At 57.4% G+C, this 23,911-nt stretch overlaps 1 protein-coding gene across 1 annotated transcript; it reads left to right on the top strand.

The window, feature by feature from the left end:
• The first annotated feature begins 6,132 nt into the window (after positions 1–6,132).
• GRHPR (glyoxylate and hydroxypyruvate reductase) lies at positions 6,133–12,097 on the top strand. The gene is made up of 9 exons (XM_058043886.1): positions 6,133–6,368; positions 7,000–7,130; positions 7,209–7,281; positions 8,270–8,386; positions 8,603–8,691; positions 9,705–9,809; positions 10,229–10,364; positions 10,833–10,963; positions 11,847–12,097. Exons 1-9 carry the CDS (start codon positions 6,298–6,300, stop codon positions 11,966–11,968), a joined length of 975 nt encoding a protein of 324 aa, XP_057899869.1. The 5' UTR covers positions 6,133–6,297; the 3' UTR covers positions 11,969–12,097.
• Positions 12,098–23,911: the final 11,814 nt, after the last annotated feature.

Here is a 23,911-nt window from a genome sequence, read left to right as displayed (position 1 = left end):
CACCTTGGCCATCTGAGGAGTGCAGAAACATAGGAGCTGGGTGGGTTAATTCCTTTAAAATGTTAATATTTTGTTATAGGATTTACTTAATGGTCATATCTCTGATTTTTTTAAGCATTAAAATAACACTTTTTTGAAGCAGTGGGATATGCTGTGTTTTGTTTTGAATTTCAGTACTGGGGACTAACAGCAGTGAGCTGCATAAACGCTCTCCCAAACATCAATAAAATGCAGTATTTTGTACTTTAATATTTTCTTCTGTTGCTTTTTTAAGTAACACTGTTTCGTCTTCATTGCATTTCTAGTGTTTTGCATTTCAAGAACAAGGCTTTTTTTCTCACTTTGTGTTTCCTGTAGCACATCCACATTTTTTAATTGTTGCAATGTTTTGGAATAAAGCATCTTTTTGCGCAGTGAGACTACCTAGCAACTAATACGAGCAGATAAACACTTGACTGGACTCTTGAAGTGTCTTTATAAAGATTTCAGTGTAGAATATCGGTTCTGTTTTCTTTCTTTGTGAAGAAGTTCTGAAGGAGCATTTCTGGCAGCGGCAGCTTTCAATCCCGCGGTCAGTGGGGTGAGCCTGGAGCCCGCAGCTGCCTCGCAGCCTTCTGAGTCTTCCTGAACACAGCAATAAATTCCTGGGGATAGCATGAGTGAGCACCTGGGGCCTGAGCCGCCCTCTCCACCCCACGGCCTGGAGAGCTGCTGCTGGACTGCTCAGAGCTGAGCTTTGCTCGGGGGATCTGGCCTGGAGGCCTGGGGCTGTCTGCCCAAAGCACCTGGAAATAAACCCTGCATTCCGTGTGGCTGTGTCTGCCTGGCTTCACCTGTACAGGAAAAAACTGTGACTGCACAAGGGATCATAAAAACCTCTCCTTGGTAATGATTTTGTCCCCTGTAGAGTTCTTTGTATTACTTTTGTTGATGAGATAGTATTTACACAGCACCTGTGAAATCCATGATCCGTGGTCACTGCTGCTCTCTGAATCCCTCACGGGAGTGTGAAAGATGCCAATCACTTGTTTATAAAATTTTAAAAGTTTAATAGTAATAAAATGGTTATAAATATAGTAATACAATTACAGTAATAATAATTTGGACAATTTGAATTAGGACAATGTGAGACAACAAATACAAAGAGTTACGGATGTCCAGGTACCACTTGCTGGGCAAAATAAGCCCGAAAAAGGACCCACGTTAACAGAGCATTAACCCTTAAAAGCAACAACCTGTTGCATATTCATACACCTCATCCACGATGCATAAATCCCATTCAAACACAGGATTCTGTCTGGGCAGTGTCAGCTGCTTCCTCTGAATCCTGACAGCACCTCTGAGGCAGGAAGAAGTTAATTTCTTTTGATAAGAGGGCAATAAATTCTCTTTCTCTGAAAGATTCAGGTGTCCTGTGGCTGCTGTCTCACTGCAAGCCCTTTCTTTAGAAAAAGTACCCTACACAGCATAGTTTCTATTTTAACATTTTTTGTAACCTTAACTCAGTACTTAAGAGAATTAATACAGCATTACTTTCTAACACAACACATATAATACTCATTTTAATATTTGCGAAAAGCCAATCATAAAATGCATGCATTTTTCACAGGAGGATGTCTCAGGTGCAGGAGGTGTTTCTCTCACGGGAGTTGTGGGATGGACACCCGAGGCCAGTGCTCCAGTCCCCGTGGCAGCTGATTTAGCAGCTCGTGTGTGCTTGTGCCCCTGGGGAGTCTGACACACCTGCTCAGTCCCTGTCATCGCTGGGCACCTCTCAGATGCTTGGCCACCATCCTGCAGAGTCACAGCAGCCCCACCAACAGCAGCATCCCCAGAGTGAGCCCTGAGGGCTCTTGGAGAGCAGTGAGCTGCCCCTGGACCCATGCCCTCTGGGTCCCAGCCATCTTCATCAGCTGCATCATCCTCCTTCAGAGAAGACAGGTCTAAGTCCTGGCCCTGCACCTGTCCTGTGTCCCATACCCCATGCCCCATGCCTCATTCATGGGACATGCTTCTCACAGCACACCCACGCTCATTTCCAGTGGAATTGGGCACTCCCCAGACAGCTGGGATGCCCAGAGCACACTGCCTTCCTCCTCACCACCACGGCCGCCAGTCTGTCCTGCTCAGTCCAGGTTTCAATCCTCCAGAACTGTTTCTGGCAGGCCAGCACAACCAGCCATGCTTGTGGATCAACAATTACCAATAAACGTGTCACAGTTCCTCCCGTGATGCAGGGCAGTTCCCCCCAGCCATTGCTGCTACCAGAGAGTGATCACTGATATCACAGACCACAAACGGGACAGGGCTGCTGTGGAACTGCCTTGAGCTGTTTGATTCTCCAGCATCACTCTCACTCCATGGCTATGGCAATGGAAGGTGCCAGCAGCTCACATCCCAGGCAGCAGACACAGAACTCAATGTCACACCTCACTTTATGAGTTTTGTGACCAATCACACAAAGCAAAAGCACACTGACAGTATTTATATCTGTATAGCATACACAGATATATATACAGAGGGTGGCATTCCCAGCTCTGCCCACGTCCTTCCCTCTTGGCAGCAGGAGGGATGGATGGATGGATGGATGGATGGATGGATGGATGGATGGATGGATGGATGGATGGATGGATGGATGATGTATGGATGGATGGGAGTGTGGAGGATGGCAGCCACACGTGGGGGGCAGAGAGCTGTGGCAGTGTCCCACCACCCATTCCTCTCCTTCTTCCAGCCCTCTTGGAAAGGTTTTCAGTTTCCCAGAGCTGGGACAGTCAGCTCTGCCTGCAACAAACCACGAGGTGCAGACAGAACCAGGCATTTACACATGTGTGTGGGTTTTACCCAGAAAGCCCCAAAATGGGAACCTGCAGGACTGTCCGGGGGTGGGATGGTGGGGATGGAAGGAGATGAGAGATCTCTGTAGCAGGTCAGGAATTTGGGGTTTATTGCAAAGGGCCTGGGTGCAGGGCCCTGCTGGGAGCTGCCAAACACAGCTCAGAGCAGCGGTCAGCGGCCTTGGAATGTTGTCCGTCCGGCCAGCACGGTGACCAGCTGGCTGCTGCGTAGGTGGGGAGCCAATCCCGGTGGCAGGGCCCCAGGACTGCTCCTACGGGCACCCCTCGGCGGCAGAAGGCTTCGGGCTGTGTCCGTGGGGATGAAATCACAGTGAGTAGGTTACCAGGCTGCGAGAAATGACGAGACCGAGAGACGGACACTCTCTGGGGGCAGTCAGGTTTACTGCGGCCAGGAGCCACCCCGGGAGAAGCCAGCCAGAGAATGTCACCAATACACAAGTGTCAGGGAGTTATAAAGGGGGAGGAATGCAGAGGAGGGGTTTCCAACAGAACCAATCCAGGAAGGTGTGGGAGCGAACTTAGGTTAACAGACATTAAGGGAAAACCAATGGATACATAACAAAGGAGGGGCCCCGGTCCCACAGCCAATCATAGCTCCCAAAGGGAAGAACATTCTGGAAAAATAGGTGGAGCAGGGAGTGACTGGCAGGGCCCGGGGAGGAAGGAGTATGCGCCCATATAAGGAAACAAGGGGAGGGGAACTGGGAGTTACCTCACGAAACCAGTGGATTGACAGAACCTAAGGCGGGAGTAACCATGACAACTGAATAACTGACATTGTTTAGGCGGGAAAAACAACTGAGGGCAGAACCACAATACAAAATGGGGGAGCAGCTGGACAAACTAACACAGCACACCACAACAGCTCAGAGCAGTAAGGAGAGAAGAGAGGGGCAGAGAGGATGAGAGGGTGAGAGAGTAAAAGGGGTAAGAGAGCGAGGTTCCTATTACAATACCACAAATTTTCTTCTGTGTTGAATATTCTGATTCTCACTAACCAATCTAGTACAACATACAAATCCTACAGCATTTCCATACAGCCTATAAGAATCATTACATTACCATCCTGTGTTACATGTTAAACCCTACAAACTCCTCTTTGGGCCCCTTCTGCCAAGCTGTAGAGTCTGCTCTGAGCCTTGGAGCTGTCTGCAAGCAGAGGGTGTTGTTCCATCAAAAGGGGATCACCTTCAGCTGGCCACACCATTGTTTTCCAGTTGTTCAGTAACTGAGGGATCTCAAAGCTTGCTTTCATTTCAATCTTATTTGTAAGGCTTTCCTGTCTCATCTTCCCCAACAGGAAACAAGGGATGGTTATCCAGATCCAGGGTGACCCTGAGAGGGGGTCAGCACCATGATCTGCCCTCAGCAGGGACCAGGGAGGGCTGGGGGACTCCACACGTGGTAAAGGAGACAATTTACAGGTGCTTATAACGGATAAAAACCAGATTGTGGCCACAACTGTGCACTGTGTTGTGTAAATGAACCCTCTCTGGGGGTCTCTGTCTCTCTGTGCCCCTGGCCCAGAGCTGGAGGCTGCTGGGGGGTCTGGGGGTGCCTCCACCACGGAGAAGTCCAGCAGGGTGAGCCTGGAGGTGTCACCCTGGAGAGCAGGTGCTCCTGGCACTAATCCTGACTGATCAGGGGGCAGATAAGGTGTCAGCTCCAGTGACACCCAGCTCAGCAGCACTAACTTTCAAGCAATTATTAAAAAATAAAACCAATTCTGCGGGCATAATCTGACAGCTGTGCTGATGGCACATCATGATAAGGGAAATCCCACATGGAGCCACATTCTGGTGCCTGCACCTCAAACTGCACCTTCCCCCTGCCCACAACTGTGTCGTGTGTCCCTGTCTGCCTCTGCTCGTTCCAAGAGACAGCACAGCTCTGCCAGCTGCTGAATCACTGTGCCCCTGGCTCTCGGGGTCTCTGCTGCTCACAGTGACTTTGAGAAATGTTAGAAAGTCTCTGTTCCCAGCCCAGCACTTGAAGAAGCAGTCCGAGCTCTTCATTTCCTGGTCTCAAGGTTGTTAATTGTTCCTTGTCTATAAAATCCTTTCTCCTGCCCTGCCCAGGTCTCTCCAGCAGGACAGTCAGAGGCACTCTGCCTGCCCCAGGGCAGTGTTACCTTTTTATACTAAAAACTACGTGTGCAATATTTACAGTTACTGCCCAATACCCATCACCTGTGTTAGACAGTGAGCTCCTACTCTAAACCAATCCCAAAGTGCCAACATCACCCAGAAGATGGAGGCCAAGAAGAAGAAGGAGAAAGGCTGGACACGCCCAGATTCCTCCATCTTGCCCCTGAATCCCCATTGTAAAAAACTCAAAATCTACTTTTTCACCCTGTGATAAATTCACTATCATTCTACTTAATTTGTTGTGGCTTGCAGATCTTCATCTGAGGTTGGTAACTTGCTCCACGGGTCATAATCAAACCCACAGGGGCATTTTGGGCTCTGTGAGTGCCAGGGCTCTGAGCCCCCTGGCAGGGTCTGGGCTGCTCGGGACAGACAGAGGGATGTCCTGGCTCCTGACACCTGGGCACCTGTGGCCACACCTCTCCTCACAGAGAAAAGCGAGGCACAATCCTTCCCAAGAATATTTCCGGGTTTCACATTGTCTGAACCTCAGAGAAAGGAAAAACAAATCTTATCTCATTTGCAGTGCCTGTGCTTGTGCCACAGCAGAACGCAATGTGGAGATTGTTCACCCGGTGATGGTGTTTTGTTCCTTGGCCTGTCAGGCCCAGGTGTGTGTTCATGTGTGTGTGTGTGTGTGTGTGTGTGTGTGTGTGTGTGTGTTGGGATTGTCACTGACAGTCGCAAGTGGAGGGCAGTGTGTGCAGGTCACACCTGCCCATGGATGGACACACCTGCCCATGGTCACACCTGTCCAAGGTCACACCTGCCCATGGATGGACACACCTGGCCACGGTCACACCTGGCCATGGTCACACCTGCCCCTGGACGGTCACAGCTGCCCACGGACACACCTGCCCATGGTTACACCTGCCCATGCATGGACACACCTGCCCACGGTCACACCTGCCCCTGGACGGTCACACCTGCCCACGGACACACCTGCCCATGGTTACACCTGCCCATGCATGGTCACACCTGCCCCTGGATGGTCACACCTGCCCACGGTCACACCTGCCCCTGGACGGTCACAGCTGCCCGCGGTCACACCGGCCGGCCCGGCGCGCAGGGGCGGCCCCGCGGGAGGCGGGCGCGGGGCGGGGCGGCCCCGGAGCGGCGGGCGGGCGGTTCCGGCGGGAGCGGCCGGGGCTGTTCCGCTGTTCCCGAGCAGTTCCCGTGCGCCCGGGGCTGTTCCGGTGTGCTCGGGGCCGTTCCCGCGTGCCCGGCTCTCCCGCTCTTCTCGTTGCTGTCCCGGCGGCTCGGTGACCCTGGCGGGGCGGGCGGCGGCGGCCATGGCCATGTCGGTGTTCGTGACGCGGCGGATCCCGGCCGAGGGGCTGCGGCTGCTGTCCCAGGCCAGCGGGTGAGCGCGGGGCGCGGCGGGGCCCGGGCCCGGTGCGGGTGCCGGTGCGGGTCCCGGTGCCGGTGCCGGTGCCGGTGTGTGACCGTTGTCCCGCAGGTGCCGCGTGCAGCAGTAGGACTCGGACGAGCCGGTGCCGGTGTGTCCCGGTGCCGGTGTGTCCCGGTGCCGGGTGTCCCGGTGTCGGTGCCGGGTGTCCCGGTGCCGGTGTGTCCCGGTGCCGGTGTGTCCCGGTGCCGGGTGTCCCGGTGTCGGTGCCAGGTGTCCCGGTGCCGGTGTGTCCCGGTGCCGGTGTGTCCCGGTGCCGGGTGTCCCGGTGTGTCCCGGTGCCGGGTGTCCGGTGCCGGTGTGTGACCGCTGTCCCGCAGGTGCCGCGTGCAGCAGTGGGACTCGGACGAGCCGGTGCCGGGTGTCCCGGTGTCGGTGCCGGGTGTCCCGGTGCCGGGTGTCCGGGTGCCGGGTGTCCCGGTGTGTCCCGGTGTGTCCCGGTGCCGGGTGTCCCGGTGCCGGTGCCGGGTGTGCCGGTGCCGGGTGTCCCGGTGCTGGTGCGGGTCCCGGTGCCGGGTGTCCCGGTGTGTCCCGGTACCGGTGCCGGTGCCGATGCCGGTGCCGGTGTGTGACCGTTGTCCCGCAGGTGCCGCGTGCAGCAGTGGGACTCGGACGAGCCGGTGCCGCGGGCCGAGCTGCTGGCGGGCGTGGCGGGCGCGCACGGGCTGCTGTGCCTGCTCTCGGACCGCATCGACCGCGAGGTGCTGGACGCGGCCGGTGCGTGCTGACCCCGCTCCCCGGCCCCCCCGGCCCCCCCGGCCCGGGCAGCCGCGGCAGCGCCCTCGTGTCTTGCAGGGCCCGGCCTGAAGGTCATCAGCACCCTGTCCGTGGGCTTCGACCACCTGGCCCTGGACGAGATCAAGAAACGGTAACGCTGCCCCTCTCCTGCCCTGCTCCGGCCCCGACCCTGCCCTCCCTGCCTCTGCAGCCCCTGCCCCGGCTCGGGACCCCCTCCCCGGCACGCCCACAGCCCGCTGCTCCCTCTCGGTGGGTGGGCTGCACCCTTCTCCTGCCTGGGGTCGCCCCCTGCACGGCTGGGGTCACCCCCTGCACCCCTGTCCTGCCTGGGGTCACCCCCTGCACCCTTCTCCTGGCTGGGGTCACCCACCTGCACGGCTGGGGTCACCCCCTGCACCCCTGTCCTGGCTGGGGTCACCCCCTGCACCCTTCTCCTGGCTGCGGTCACCCCCTGCACCCTTCTCCTGGCTGCGGTCACCCACCTGTCCTGCTGGGGTCACCCAGCCACGCCAGGGCTGCGGGAGCCTTTGGGTGGGGCGTTCAGGATGGCTGAGAGCCGCAGGGCTGTCCCTGGGCACTGGGATGGGTACGGGGCTGTCCCTGGGCACTGGGATGCGCACAGGGCTGTCCCTGGGCACTGGTATGGGTACGGGGCTGTCCCTGGGCACTGGCACAGATGCGGTGCTAGCTCCCTGGGCACTGGCACAGGCACAGAGCTGTCCCTGGCACTGGCACAGGCACAGGGCTGTCCCTGGCACTGGGATGGGTATGGGGCTGTCCCTGGGCACTGGCACAGGCACAGGGCTGTCCCTGGGCACTGGTATGGGTACGGGGCTGTCCCTGGGCACTGGCACAGGCACAGAGCTGTCCCTGGCACAGGCACAGGGCTGTCCCTGGGCACTGGGATGCATACAGGGCTGTCCCTGGGCACTGGGATGGGTACGGGGCTGTCCCTGGCACTGGCACAGATGCGGTGCTAGCTCCCTGGGCACTGGCACGGGCACAGCGCTGGCTCCCAGTGGGACAGGCACAGGGCTCCCTGGCTCCCTGGGCTGGCAGGCAGCACCCAGAGCTGGCTGCAGCTGCCCTGGCAGCCCCCAGAGCCCACTCTGCTGCAGGGGCATCCGCGTGGGATACACCCCGGACGTGCTGACCGACGCCACGGCCGAGCTGTCGGTGGCGCTGCTGCTGTCGGCCTGCCGCCGCCTGCCCGAGGCTGCCCAGCAGGTCCGCAGGTGAGCCAGGAGCGAGGGGGCTGAGACAATGGGCTGTGACAATGGGCTGTGACCAGGGGCTGTGACAATGGGCTGTGACAATGGGCTGTGACATGGGGCTGTGACAATGGGCTGTGACCAGGGGCTGTGACATGGGGCTGCAGGGCTTGGTGCAGCTCACCCCGAGCGCCTGGGCTGGGCTCTGACCGTCCCTGTCCCTGTCCCTGTCCCTGCCAGCGGCGGCTGGACCACCTGGAAGCCCCTGTGGATGTGTGGGCACGGCCTGTCCGACAGCACCGTGGGCATCATCGGGCTGGGCAGAATAGGTAAGGCCAAGCCCTGCGTGGCAGGGTGGGCTTGGGGCCTCACCCTCAGCCCGGGCTGCTGGAAGTGCCCCTGCTGGAGCTGGGAGGGCTGGAATGAGATGGTCTTTGCAGGCTTTTCCAGCCCACGCTGTTCTGGGTCTCTGTGGCCTGCTGCTCAGCTGATTGAACCCTGTGAGCACGGCGAGGGGAGCCTGCAGGGCCTCCCAGCAGCTCTGCTGCCTCACCAGCCCCAGCCCTAAAGCTCCAGCTGTTGCTGTGCTCCCGCAGCAGCCTCTGCCCCCTCCTGCCCTCCGTTGCACAAACGCAGTGGCAAAGTCCGCGGGACACTTGGCACCATCCAGCTGTGGACTTTGCCACGGGCAGCCCCTCCTGTCCCTGCTGCCAGGGCAGCCACGGGCTCGGTGTCCCCTGTGCAGAGCAGGACATGTCCGTGCCCAGCCTGTGGCCAGGCAGGGTGAGCCCAGTGCTGCAGCCCTGCTGGGGCTCTGGCTGCGGGCCCCGAGGGGCTGTGGGGCCTCGGCAGCCCAGCCCTTCCTCCCTCACTCCAGTGTTTGGTGCAGATAATCAAAACTCCACAACTTTGTGAAAGTTGTAAAACTGGTGTGTTTATTACAGCGCTGGACGCATGTGGAGATTGCTCTCCTTAAAAGACACGCGTACCTCTGAGAACTCAGGTCCCTTTTTATCTCCCTCTCAAATACATCTGCATACAGTTTCACAATAGGTTCATGCATAGTCATTTTACAAATTTCAGTGACATTCGCTGCTGGTTCTTCTTTATCAGGAAGAATTCCTAGGTCAGGCTGGCCTGCTCTCACAGCAGTCTCTGTCTCTCTCTATCACCCTCTGTCTCCCCCCTTCTCTCTGTCCTTCACTGAAGCAGTTTCCCTGAGCCTGGGCCTTTGCAGTCAGGCTGCACAGCTGTGTTTTCCAGCCACAGCCACAGAGATGCACATTTCCCCTCAGTCAGAATGGGTTTCTGCTCTGGAGAGTTTCGCTCTGTCTCGCTGCAGGACAGGCGGTTGCGCGGCGCCTGAAGCCCTTTGGGGTCAGCAGGTTCCTGTACACCGGCAGCGGCCCCAAGCCCGAGAGCGCGGCCGAGTTTGGGGCTGAGTTTGGTAAGGGCAGCCCCGGGGCAGGGCCGGGGGGCTCCGGGGGCGCTCGGGGTCTGTCACCTGCCGGGCGGCAGCCGGGGGGTCTGGGGGCTCCTGGGGGCTCCGGGGTGCGGGGCTGCCACACGCCAGCCGTGCCCACGGTGCGGGGACAGGGGAGCCGGCCTGCCCTGAGCCAGGGGACAGCCAGGGGTGCCCCGGGGCTCTGCGGGGGCTGAGCTGCTCCTGCTGCTGTGCCCCGTGTCCCTGCGTTTCTGTCAGCTCCCTTGGGCACAGAGAGCGGGAGCAGGAGGTGACAGCAGCTGCTGCTGGCAGGCGGGGGCTCTGCCGGGCCGGGTTCCCGGGTGCTGCCGGGGCTGCCGCGGCCCTGCAGCTCTGCCAGGGCAGGGCTGGCTGCAGCGGGCCGTGTCCCTGTTCCTGCCCAGTCCCGCTCGCCACGCTGGCCGAGGAGTCCGACTTCGTGGTGGTCACCTGTGCGCTGACCCCGGCCACCCAGGGCATGTGCAACAAGGACTTCTTCGGCAGGATGAAGAAGACTTCTGTGTTTGTCAACACCAGCAGGTACTGCCGGCCCTGAGCCGAGCCTGGGGAAGGCAGACCTGGCCCTTGCACGGGTCTGAGAGCGCGGGGGATCTGCGGAGCTCTGAGTGCAGGCAGCAACGCAGCCTTCGCGGCTGCAGCTGTGGGGAGCCTTTGCCAAGGCCCCTTGGGAGTGAGCCAAGTACAAGATAAATAATCCAGGAGCACCCGGCTGTCCCGCCAGTGTGGGCAGCTGGAGCAGGGCAGCTTGGCACTGCTGGGATGCTCAGGCACACAGAGAGGGTCCGAGCTCTGCTCAGGCACTCCTGCACCCCTGTCCCTGTGCCCTGAGCAGTGACCAGGCTGTCCCTGGGGCGTGGGCTGTGGCACACGGAGGGGGGCCAGGAGGATCTGTGCAAGGCACTGCTGGGGCACTGAGGCACACAGAGAGGGTCAGAGCTCCGTGCCCCTGTGCCCCGAGCAGTGACCAGGCTGTCCCTGCCCGCGCAGGGGGGCTGTGGTGAACCAGGAGGATCTGTACGAGGCGCTGGCCCAGGGGCAGATTGCGGCCGCGGGGCTGGACGTGACCACGCCGGAGCCGCTGCCCACTGACCACCCGCTGCTGTCCCTGCCCAACTGCGGTGAGCGTGCCGGGGCCGGCGGCCCCTCCGCCTGACAGGGACCCCCGGCACCGGCAGGGCATGGAAGAGAAACCAGCTCCCAGCTCAGCCCTGCCCAGCTCGGGCGTTCTGTGGGCTCCGGGGCACAAACTGGGGTGGAAAATTCCCCTCTGGCAGAAAGTGGGTTTGCCTGGAGGAGTCCTGGTGCTGGGAGTGCTGCTGGGCTGCGTGGGCAGCCTGGTACCTGCGTGCTTGAGGCACGGGGAGGGTGGGACAGGGCCCATGGGACACGGGGCATGGGGTATAGGACATGGGATATGGGATGTGGGACATGGGGTATGGGGTGTGGGGCGTGGGGCAGGTGCAGGCAAGGAGTGAGACCTGTCCTCTCTGGAGGAGGATGATGCAGCTGAGGAAGGATGGTAGGAAGGAGCTTGCTTGGCCACTGTGTCACAGGCTGTCCTCCCTCTGTGGGGAGAGGGTTTCTGGGGTAGGAAAAGTACGTTCCAAAAAAACCCCATAGGGACATCCATGAAAATTTGGAGCTGCTCATGACTGTCTCTTTCTGAAGTACAAACTTATAGCTGCTGTTTTATTTTGTGCTAAAACTAATTTTTTATTAGTTTGCATTATTTCTCAAAGTAAACTGTGAGTGAGGAGTGGTAAGAGCTGAGACTTTCTGGAAATATTTGCAGGACTTGGAGGCTTGAGAGCTCTGAAACAAGAGCAGGCAGGGCACAATTCCTACACGTGTATCTGTGGAGTACATTGTTTTAGCAGTGCTGTTGCACATGCTGTGCCTGTGGGAGCCCTGGCAGGGCTGCTGGGGCCGGGGTGAGCGAGGGCTGAGGGGTGAGGGGTGGGAGGCGCAGTCTGAGCCGCGTCCCTGCCGTGTGTCCCGCAGTGATCCTGCCGCACATCGGCAGTGCCACCTACGCCACGCGCGGCACCATGGCCGTGCTGGCAGCCAGGAACCTGCTGGCCGGGCTGCACGGGGAGCCCATGCCCAGCGAGCTGACCTTCTGACGGGCAGAGCCCGGGGACGGTGCCCGACGGACGGAGCCCGACGGACGGAGCCTGCTCCAGCCTGTGCCCCCTGCCCGCGCTGCCAGGAGCCCTTAAAGAGCCCTAAAGAGCCATTAAAGAGCAGCAGCCAAGCCAGTGTGGCGATGGTGTTATTTGAGAGCAGGGCACGCTGTGGGCTGTGGGGAGGGCTGGCCCTGCGTGGGGAACACTGGCCATGCTGGGACACGGGGCGTGGGGAACGCTTGCCATGCAGCGCTGCCATGCTGGGATGTGGGGAGCGCTTGCCATGCTGGAGGTGCCACGGGGAGCTGCTGCTCTGGGCACGGTGAGAGGCCAGCAGTGCCTGCCCTGGGCTCGTGGCCAGCCGGGGAGGAGAGGGAACAGCTTGGTCTGTGCATCTGCTGCTGCCACCGGAGCATGCAGTGGTGCTCTGGAATCGGTGGCACTGCATAATCCTCTGCTTGAGGGTTTCTTTTTTCTAAAGAAAAGCACAGCCCGGGCTCGTGCAGCTCCCCAGGAGCCTCCAGCTCTGGCTTGGTGTCCATAACCAGTGCCAGGCGCAGCTCCAGAGTGGGTGCCAGGCTGGGGTTCACTGGGAGGTTCCGGCACCCACTGTGGGCTCTGGCTGCAGCTGCCCTGGCGGTTCTCAGACGTGCAGTGACGCTTTTTGGAGCAGAGGAGAGCCTGAGCAGGGTCTGAGGCTCCGTCTGCCAGGAGAGCCTGATGGGCACATCTCGAGGGCTGTGGGGATCCCTGGGCCCTGCAGCCCCTGTCCCGCTCCCATAACTGGGGCTGGAACCTGAGCCCACCTCTCCGTGCCACTGCTCACAGAATCGGGGAGTGACTTGGGCTGCGTTGGGTTGGGTTGGGCTGGGCTGGGTTGGAAGGTCTCAGTTTTTGGTTGATTATGTGCAGGATGTCTCTGTTTCAGCCCGCACGTATGAAGAACGGGTCTGGACTCTTCACTTTTCAGTCTTAAGGTTATTTATTAATTCTTATCTGTAAACTTTTCTCTCTGCCCAGCCGAGATCTGCTCAGCAGGGCAGCCACAGGCACTCTGACTGCCCCCGAGGTGGTGTTGTCCTTTTATACTAAAAACTACATATAACATATTTACACTTAATTCCCAATACCCATCACCTATGTTAGACAGTGCACTTCTACTCTAAACCAATCCCAAAGTGCCAACATCACAGCAGAAAATGGAGAACAAGAAGAAGAAGAAGAAAGGCTGGACATGCCCAAGTTCCTCCATCTTGTCCCCACAGCCCGGTCACAGCCGTGTCACAACCGTGTCACAACCGTGTCACAGCCCAGTCACAGCCCTGTCACGGCCGTGTCACAGCCCGGTCACAGCCCGGTCACAGCCCTGTCACAGCCGTGTCACAGCCGTGTCACAGCCCGGTCACAGCCCAGTCCCAGCCGTGTCACAGCCCGGTCACAGCCGTGTCACAGCCGTGTCACAGCCGTGTCACAACCGTGTCACAGCCCAGTCACAGCCCTGTCACAGCTGTGTCACAGCCCGGTCACAGCCCTGCCACAGCCGTGTCACAGCCCTGTCACAGCCCTGTCACAGCCGTGTCACAGCCCGGTCACAGCCCGGTCACAGCCGTGTCACAGCCCTGTCACAGCCCTGTCACGGCCGTGTCACAGCCCTGTCACAGCCCGGTCACAGCCCTGTCACACCCGTGTCACAGCCCGGTCACAGCCGTGTCACAGCCCTGTCACAGCCCTGTCACAGCCATGTCACAGCCCAGTCACAGCCGTGTCACAGCCCCGTCACAGCCCTGTCACAGCCGTGTCACAGCCCTGTCACCGCCCTGTCACAGCCGTGTCACAGCCGTGTCACGGCCCTGTCACAGCCCTGTCACAGCCGTGTCACAGCCCTGTCACAGCCCTGTCACAGCCCGGTCACAGCCGTGTCACAGCCCGGTCACAGCCCTGTCACAGCCCTGTCACAGCCGTGTCACAGCCGTGTCACAGCCCGGTCACAGCCCTGTCACAGCCCGGTCACAGCCCGGTCACAGCCGTGTCACAGCCGTGTCACGGCCGTGTCACAGCCTTGTCACAGCCGTGTCACAGCCCTGTCACAGCCGTGTCACAGCCCTGTCACAGCCCTGTCACAGCCCGGTCACAGCCCTGTCACAGCCCTGTCACAGCCGTGTCACAGCCCTGTCACAGTCCTATCACAGCCATGTCACAGCCATGTCACAGCCGTGTCACAGCCCTGTCACAGCCCTGTCACAGCCATGTCACAGCCCGGTCACAGCCGTGTCACAGCCCTGTCACAGCCCTGTCACAGCCATGTCACAGCCCTGTCACAGCCGTGTCACAGCCCTGTCACAGTCCTATCACAGCCGTGTCACAGCCCGGTCACAGCCGTGTCACAGCCCTGTCACAGCCCTGTCACAGCCATGTCACAGCCGTGTCACAGCCCGGTCACAGCCCTGTCACAGCCCGGTCACAGCCGTGTCACAGCCGTGTCACAGCCCTGTCACAGCCATGTCACAGCCCGGTCACAGCCGTGTCACAGCCCTGTCACAGCCCTGTCACAGCCATGTCACAGCCGTGTCACAGCCCGGTCACAGCCCTGTCACAGCCCGGTCACAGCCGTGTCACAGCCGTGTCACAGCCCTGTCACAGCCATGTCACAGCCCGGTCACAGCCGTGTCACAGCCCTGTCACAGTCCTATCACAGCCGTGTCACAGCCATGTCACAGCCGTGTCACAGCCCTGTCACAGCCATGTCACAGCCGTGTCACAGCCCTGTCACAGCCCTGTCACAGCCATGTCACAGCCATGTCACAGCCGTGTCACAGCCCTGTCACAGTCCTATCACAGCCGTGTCACAGCCCTGTCACAGCCGTGTCACAGCCCTGTCACAGCCCGGTCACAGCCCGGTCACAGCCGTGTCACAGCCGTGTCACAGTCCTATCACAGCCGTGTCACAGCCCGGTCACCGCCCTGTCACAGCCGTGTCACAGCCCTGTCACAGCCGTGTCACAGCCGTGTCACAGCCCTGTCACAGCCCGGTCACAGCTGTGTCACAGCCGTGTCACAGCCCTGTCACAGCCATGTCACAGCCGTGTCACAGCCGTGTCACAGCCCTGTCATAACCACGCAGTGCTGCCCACCCCAGCCACCCCTCAGGTGTCCCCATTGTCACCTCTGGTCGCTGTCACCTGTCCCAGACCAGCTGAGGGAACGTGCTGAGGGGCACACGTGCACTCAGGTTCTCCATCCTCCTCCTCCGTCCTCTTCCTCCTCCATCCTCTTCCTCCTCGTTCTCGATCCTCCTCCTCGGCCATTGCCCTGTGTTTGTTCATGTTTTCCCAGAGCTTTTTGGGGCCGGCAGCACAGGGCAGGGAGCGAGGGGCGAGCCGAGGGCAGGATGGGGACAGGGGGAGCAGCCCTGGCGTGGGCAGGGGCAGAGCCAGCACAGCCCCGCAGCCACAGCTCCGGCCCTGCCCGCACACCCGGGCCCCCTCCTGCCCCAAACCCCGGCGGGCTCGGGTGCGGGAACCACAGAATGAGAGGGTTTGGGAAAGCTGCAAAAGGCCCCAGAGACAGCAGAACTGTGATGGGAGCTAAGCAGCAGCCATGAGATTGGGCAGCAGAAAAATTATTTAAACTGTAGAAAAGCAAGGACAAGCAGAACAATGGTCTGTGTATTAAAGCTTGTCTAGAACAACTCCCTAAGCTGCAGAAAAGTTCATCTAGCAAGATATTAGGAAGGTTGAAGCTTAATAATGGAGCTGTGTGCATTGTGTTTGAAGGCTCACAAGCAGGTATTGCATTTGAAATAAGCCAGCACTGTTTAACCAAAGGTACCTGTGCTCATAGTGGTTGGATAGAACTACTGTCAATATAGAATATACACTGTACAGATATAAATACTGTCAGTGTGCTTTTGCTTTGTGTGATTGGTCCCAAAACTCATAAAGTGAGGTGTGACATTGAGTTCTGTGTCTGCTGCCTGGGATGTGAGCTGCTGGCACCTTCCATTGCCATAGCCATGGAGTGAGAGTGATGCTGGAAAATCAAACAGCTCAAGGCAGTTCCTCAGCAGTCTCATCCTGTCTGGGATTTGTACAGAGACCCTGGCTGGTGATACCAACCTGTGAGAGCCTGAATGAGAGATGCAGGAGTGCAGGGGCTCTCCAAATGCAGTTTATTGTACCCAAGGTGTCACAGCAGCCCAGGGCTGTGGGTGACAGAGCTGTGCCCACAGCTGTCAGCTCCAGCTGCAGGCAGGCCTGGACACCCTTAGTTTAGGTTACATTGCATTATACACTTTTCTTTTGGTTACAATGCATTATAGACTTTTCTTTGCTGAGCATCTTCATACAGCAGAACCAATCTATACCTTAACTCTTAGCTATAGCCTGTCATAACTACTGTAATTACCATATTCATGTCACTGTTCTCCAATCACTAAAAGTCAGTACATTACAGTTTAAGCTAGGGTTGTTTTTCAGTTTTCTTGCAGAGGAAAATTCTGAGACCTTTTTTCTGCTTTCAACCTGGCTGACTTGTTTGCCTGTGCTCTCTTTCTGCTTGGCAAAAACATCTTGTTGTTTGGGTGGGTTTATCCTTTGCTCTAAGCCATAAAACCCCTTCTAACTAACACACACTTTGCCTCCTTGGTTATCCAGTGAGACTGGCTCAGCAATTCTTTTCCTCTGTATCAAAACTGGCTTCCATCTCCATTGCTTCTTCCTTTGGCAGCCCAAATGCAGGTGTCTGTGTCCCTGCTGCCCACCTGCTCCAGGTGGGGCTCCTGTGCTGTGGGAGGCCTGGCAGGGGCAGGGGGGTCACCCTGGGGCTGTTCCTGACACCCCTGGCCACGGGCAGGGCTGTGAGGGGCTTGCAGGGTCCCCAGACAAGGGGAGGCCGTGGGGAACCTGACTGCGTGCTCTCAGAAGGGTTATATTGATGTGATATACGATATGATATATGATATGATATGATATGATATGATATGATATGATATGATATGATATGATACTATAGTAAAACTACACTAAAAATAGAGAGAGGATGCCTACCGAAGGTTTAACAGGATAATAATGGAAACTCATTACTCCTCCCAGAGTCCTGACACAGCCTGAGCGTGATTGGTCACGAAGTGTCCCTGCTGTCCCCACTGTCCCTGCTGTCCCTGTGGTGTCCCCACTGTGCTCAGTGTGCCCAGCCAGGTGACACCCGGGGCCAGGAGGGAGCTCGGGCTGCCAGGCTGCTGCTCCCACAATTACTGATTAAAATTTAAACACGTAAACAGGTTCCCCTGCAGGCAGGAGCAGCACGCTGCTCCTCTGGGATTGCACCTCTAGAGAACCCTGTAAATGGGAATAAACCCACAGCCTGTCCAGGCCCTCTGGAGAGCCCTATAAACAAACAAACAAACAAATAAATATTATTAACTATATATAAATAAATAAACAAACCCACAGCCTGTCCAGGCCCTCTGGAGAGCCCTATAAACAAACAAACAAATAAATAAATATTATTAACTATATATAAATAAATAAACAAACCCACAGCCTGTCCAGGCCCTCTGGATAACCCTGCAAATAAATAAATAAGTAAATAAATAAATAATGAAAAACATATCTATAAAGAAATAAACCCACAGCCTGTCCAGGCCCTCTGGAGAACCCTATAAACAAACAAACAAACAAACAAACAAACAAACAAACAAACAAACAAACAAACATTATTAACTATATATAAATAAATAAACCCACAGCCTGTTCAGGGCCTCTGGAGAACCCTATAAACAAACAAACCAACAAACAGACAAATAAATAAAATTACATAAATAAATAAAAATGTGAAAAAATATATCCATAAAGAAATAAACCCACAGCCTGTCCAGGACCCCTGGTGAACCCTATAAATGGGACTAAACCCACAGCCTGTCGAGGGCCTCTGGAGAACCCAATAAATAAATAAATAAATAAATAAATAAATAAATAAATAAGAATAAATAGATATGAATAAATAAACCCACAGCCTATGCCTACAGGTGACCACTTTCCATAGCTGCCAAAACACAGTTCCCCCTTGGGATGCTCCCGGGGGAGCTCAGGGGCAGGGGCAGAGGGGCAGGCACAGCCATGGAAAGCAGGACAGGGATAACTCTGACTATTCAGGGAAAATGCAGGAGGCAGGCAGGCAGATGGCATGAATATTAGTGCATGGAAATGACGGGCACTCTGAGAATTTCCCAGAGTACTTCCGACTGGTTTAGGCTTGCTTTTATAATTAATTTATGGAAAGCGCTTAAATTGGGAATAAACACAATCTCACAAATCCCTGCTAATCTCTGCCTGTATTTTTGAAATGATACCCTGGAGGTATAGTTCCTCACAATGATTAAACTGCTTTTCTTTTAAGAATTAAAAGGAATTTTTGCACATGCAGTGTGCTCTGGGTGCTCTGGGTGCTGCAGGTGCCCGGGCAGGGCATTTCCCCTCTGCATGCATGCCAAACCTGACCATGTTTCCATTTTGGACTGGTGAAAAACGCCAATCACTTGTTTTTAAAATTTTAGAAGTTTAATAGTAATAAAATGGTTATAAATATAGTAATACAATTACAGTAATAATAATTTGGACAATTTGAATTAGGACAATATGAGACAATAGAAACAAAGAGTTATGGACAATCCGGGTACCTCTTCTGGGCAAAATAAGCCTGAAAAAGAACCTCGTTAACAGAGGATTAACCCTTAAAAGCAACAGCCTGTTGCATATTCATACACCTCATCCACGATGCATAAATTCCATTCAAACGCAGGATTCTGTCTGGGCACTGTCAGCTGCTCCCTCTTAATCCTGACAGTGTCCTCGGTGCGGGAAAAAGTTCATTTCTTCTGATAATGGAGCAATAAATTCTCTTTCTCTGAAAGATTCAGGTGTCCTGTGGCTGCTATCTCACTGCCAGTCCTTTCTTTAAAAAAGTATCCTACATAGCATAGTTTCCATTTTAACATTTTGTTATAACCTAAAACTATATTTAACACACTAAAGAGAATTAATATAGCATTACTTTCTAACACAACACATATAATATTCATTGTAATATTTGCGAAAAGCCAACCATAAAATACATGCATTTTTCACAGGATTCATGTATTTTAATGCAAAATACAACCCTGTGCGTTCTCAGCCTACGACTCTGAAGCACTCAGCTATTAGCATAAGTGTAGAAAGCTCCTCAAAAATGGAAATAAATGTATTTAATTAAGCATCTGCTTTTCCCTGCAGGTGGGAGCCAGGCTCCCTCCGTGGCTGGGGCGTGGGGAGGGTGCTTGGGGCAGGCAGCACGGGGGGTTATATATAAATATAATTATATAAATATAATAATATATATATAATGTATATAATATATATATTTATATTTTATAATGTATATATTTATATTTATTATATAATGTATATAAATTATATATATAATATAATACAATACCGTATGTTATAATACAATACAAGATCATATAATACCATATATATTACATAGGTAAGGTCTATTCTGTAGAGTTATTTATTGCTCTCCTGCTGCACTGATTTGTTCCACCACAACCTTCTCAGGGCTCTCCACGCTTTTTCTTTTTTGCTTAATATTTCCCTCCCACACACGGGAGTGATAGGTTCCAACACAGTTTTTCTGTCCTTCAGGGAAAAAGGGAGAGAGTGTGAAAGACTGAATGCTATCTTTGTTTTCAAAATAATGCTGCACTAATTAAAATGCTTGGAAAGTAGTTCTGCTCCCAGAAGAAATAAACAGTTTTGGCTGTTTTGCCCCATTAGTCGCACATTACTCAGATACGTGTATTTTATAGCACGCGTGCTCACTCACCTGCTCGCTCTGGAAGTCAGATGTGTGTTGGAATATGCACGATGCCCGTTCGAGCCCCTCGCTGCAGGGCAGTGGCTGCGGTGGCCGCAGGGCGCTCGGGGACTGCTGCAATGCTGGGGGACACAGCACACATCGGGGACTCTGCACCTGGCTGCCACCAGAGATTTGGTAACAGGATGCCTTGGCAGAAGCCAAAGGACTTTGAAAATTAGACCTGGATTGCAAGGAGATTCAGTCGGGCAGGTTTACTGGAAAAAGAAAATCCCATCAAACTCTGCAAGGAAGAGATGCTGTTATATGTATAAATTTGTGTATGTGTTTTTAACCTAATCATTGTAGTACACGTCACTAGTCTCCCTAAAATAGAATTTAAATGTTTGTACCCCATAATAAAATGGGATTCTGATCACCGAGTCAGTCTCCCTGTCACCCAGTCTCCATCTCTGTCTCTCTTTGGGTCCGTTTGGTTTTAATGGGGTGACACTCGGTGCCAGCTCTGGGCCATGGCACCAGCCCTGCCCTCCTCCGGGACCTCGTGCCCTGGGGTGGCTGCCAGGAATGGCCCAGGCAGCTCCTGCAGCTCCTGTGCCCGCAGTGCCCAGCTCCAGTGCCCTGGCAGCTCCAGCCCAGCTGTAGTGCCCAGGCAGCTCCAGCAGCTTCCCTGTGCCAGCAGAGCCCCGTTCCAGTGCCCTGGCAGATCCCTGTGCCAGCAGCACCCAGCTGCAGTGCCCAGGCAGCTCCTGCAGCTCCAGTGCCCAGACAGCTCCTGCAGCTCCAGTGCCCTGGCAGCTCCAGCCCAGCTCCAGTGCCCAGACAGCTCCAGCAGCTCCCCCGTGCCAGCAGCACCCAGCTCCAGTGCCCGGGCAGCTCCAGCCCAGCTCCAGTGCCCAGACAGCTCCTGCAGCTCCAGTGCCTAGACAGCTCCAGCAGCTCCTGTGCCAGCAGAGCCCCATTCCAGTGCCCAGGCAGATCCCTGTGCCCGCAGTGCCCAGCTCCAGTGCCCGGGCAGCTCCAGCCCAGCTCCAGTGCCCAGGGTCAGGCCAGGCTCCAGGCTCTGCCCCAAAGGCTCAGCTCTGCCCCCTCCACCAGGCTCTGCGTTCTCAGGGATTTTAGGAAACACTCAGGAATGATCATTGTCTCGCCTCTAAGGGCTGAAGCCTGCCCTGCTGAGGGGAGCAGGCCACCGGAGTTTGGGGCAGGATGGGCCAGGCCATTGCTCTGGTGGCTGTCACCTCCCTGGGTCACCTGGGAGACCTTTGGGAGACTGAGGGAGCCACAGGGAGAGACGGAACCGACTTTGCCAGGTCTCCTGGCGCCTGGGGGACATCCAGAGTGTCTGAGAGCTCACCAGCCGTGGCCAGCACACCCAGATTCCCTCATCTCCCTCTCCTGCCATGTGGAAAACAGCCCACAGCTCCCACCAGCCGAACTGGGGCTGGGTTAGAAATGGAATAACGACCAGGTTCGGGGCTGGTGTTCTCCTGCTGCTTCCCTTCCTCCTGCTGCTGCTCCCAGCTGCTCCCGGAGCCTGCCTGAGCCGAGAGCACGCACCTGGCACGGGCAGGGCAGCGCCCACGGCTGCGGGTGGGAGCTGCTCCCCTGTGCCCGCGCCTGCCAGGCTGCAGCAGCGCCAGGACGGTCCCGTGGGGCTGCCCTGCCCTTGGAGCAGCTCTCAGCGCTCAGCCTGGGCTGGCACAGCTGGCAGAGGGGACGGCGAGCCACACGCTCTGCCTGCCCCAAAGCAGAGGAGCCCCAGCCCCTCGCGTTCCCAGCAGAGCCACATCTCTGCAGCCACCGCTCTCAGGGGCTCTGAGGGTGCCAGGGAGGGACAGGGGGCTGTGCCCGGCCTGCTGTCCCCCGGCAGGGCCAGCTGTGCCCTGTCCCCAGAGCCAGAGCTGAGCCCTGTCCCCATTCAGTGCCAGAGCTGTGCCCTGTCCCCAATAGCCACGGCTGTGCCCTGTCCCCAGGTGCCACACCTGGTGGCCATGCTGCCAGCCACGGGTCCGGCTGAGCTTCTGAGGAACAATGTGCTCCTACTGTATGCTACCAGATTGTACATCAAAACTATTATTTCCAACATCTCTGGCTTAATTGTAAAACTATAATACAAATTGCATTGGGGGTTTGCTGGAGTTAAATTTTAATAGCAAGCCAGCGCCCTTTTAATGACATTTTATACATTTAAATTGGGCATGATCCCTTTGGGAACAGTAATTTTATTCATGGAGATTATGTCTAATTTGAATATAAAAACACCACTAAAAAGATATTGGATTTGCTATTTTTCACTTGCAGCAGCTCCGGAGCCCAATCTTCCCGCCTGGCCGGATGGGAAAGTGCAGGAAGGGCAGGACGGGACCCGTGCGAGCCCCGCTGCCCCCGGGCACCATCCCGGGCACGGGCGCCGGCTCCCCGGGCACGGCTGCGGGCGAGGGCAGCGCCGGATGGAGCCCAGGGCTCTGCTGCGGCCCCGGGTGGAGCCCAGGGCTCTGCTGCGGCCCTGCACGGCTCCTGCTGCAGCTGCGGCCCTGCACGGCTCCTGCTGCGGCTCCTGCACAGCTCCTGCTGCGGCCCTGCACAGCTCCTGCTGCAGCTCCTGCACGGCTCCTGCTGCGGCCCTGCACAGCTCCTGCTGCGGCCCTGCACAGCTCCTGCTGCGGCTCCTGCACAGCTCCTGCTGCAGCTCCTGCACGGCTCCTGCTGCAGCTGCGGCTCCTGCGCAGTTCCCGCTGCAGCTGCCTCCCGCGCTGCCTGTCTCTCTTGTGCTGGAGCTGGGCAGAACATCCCAATTCCAGCGCCACAGCACCGCGGCTCCCGACACACCGGCAGGGCTGTCCCGTGCCCCTCGGGGCTCAGGAGGGTCCGGCTGCCCGGGCTGTGCCCAGCAGAGTCCCGGGTTGACGGCTCAGCTCTGCAGGGCTGTCCGCAGCCCGCGCTCTCCCTGCCCGGGCACGGGGACCCTCCGGGGCTGGCGGCGCTTTGGGGAGCGAGGAACGGCGGCACGGTACGGCCCAGCCGGGCCCGGCACGGAGCGGCACGGAGCGGCGGGGCCGGGCACCGGGGGCTCCTGCAGCGGCCGGGATCCCCGCCAGGAGGACGCGGAGCCGGGGGCTCAGCCCGCCGTGTGTCCGTGCGGGGCCGGAGGAGCGGGGCCGGTGCCCGCTGCTCCCGAGCCGGGCCCGTGCGGGACTGCGGGGCACCGGCACCGGGCGGGCTGAGCCCCCGCACCCCGGAGCGGCGCCTTCCCCCGGCAGCGCCCCCGGCTCCCCGGGCCGAGCCCCGGCGGCGAGCGGGAGCCCCGGAGGAGAGCGGGGTGCAGGAGCCCCGGAGGAGAGCGGGAGCCCCGGAGGAGAGCGGGAGCCCCGGAGGAGTGCAGGGTGCGGGAGCCCCGGAGGAGGGCGGGAGCCCCGGAGGAGAGCGGGAGCCCCGGAGGAGGGCAGGGTGCAGCCGCGTCCGGCGGCGCCGCCCGGGCCGAGCCCCCGCACCCGCGGCGATAACGGCGCTGCCGGGCCCCGCACGGAGCCGCAGCCTCATCTCCGAGAGCGGATAAACTGTTTGGCCTTTGGACAAGATTATTTCCGTTCAGAACACGATTGTTATCACTTAATTGAAAATAATTATCCAATGCAAATTGGGTTCAAGTTGGCAGCTGAACTGAGGAGACGGCGCATTTCCAGCAGTCCTGGGCAGGGCCGAGGGCGAGGCTGGGGCTGCAGCGGGGGACGCTCCGGGGCAATGTCCCCTCTGCAGCGCCCGCACCCTCCGGGACCGGGAGGGCCGAAATGCCCCGGGGTGTCACGGACCGGGGCGCTCCGGTTTGCGCGGCCGTGGCAGGGGCAGGGCGGGCTCCGGGCTGCCCGGTGCCCTCGCTCAGGGCTGACAGTGCCAGCCCGTGCCCGCCGGCTCTGTCTGAGCCCCGGCCGGGGCACACGGGGGATGCGGGGCTGGCAGAGCTGCAGCCCGTCCCACGGAGCGCCGGCCGGGCCGTGGAGAGCTCTGCAGAAAGCAGCAGGAGCAGCCCCTGGAGCTCTGACCCAGCCAGGCACCGAAACCGCGGCTGGGCTGCTCCTGTCGTGCTGG

Source organism: Melospiza georgiana, chromosome Z (genome assembly GCF_028018845.1).
Source record: "Melospiza georgiana isolate bMelGeo1 chromosome Z, bMelGeo1.pri, whole genome shotgun sequence".
In the NCBI taxonomy this organism is placed as follows: Eukaryota; Metazoa; Chordata; class Aves; order Passeriformes; family Passerellidae; genus Melospiza; species Melospiza georgiana.
The sequence above is the reverse complement of the archived record's forward strand: the minus strand, read 5'-3'. Positions and strand labels throughout refer to the sequence as shown.

Bases quoted from the DNA above. Each gene is read 5' to 3' on its own strand.
- GRHPR (XM_058043886.1), top strand. From the start codon at position 6,298: ATGGCCATGTCGGTGTTCGTGACGCGGCGGATCCCGGCCGAGGGGCTG. The intron at 6,369-6,999 runs GTGAGCGCGGGG...GTTGTCCCGCAG, and splicing joins CTGCTGTCCCAGGCCAGCGG to GTGCCGCGTGCAGCAGTGGG. The intron at 8,692-9,704 runs GTAAGGCCAAGC...GTCTCGCTGCAG, and splicing joins CATCGGGCTGGGCAGAATAG to GACAGGCGGTTGCGCGGCGC.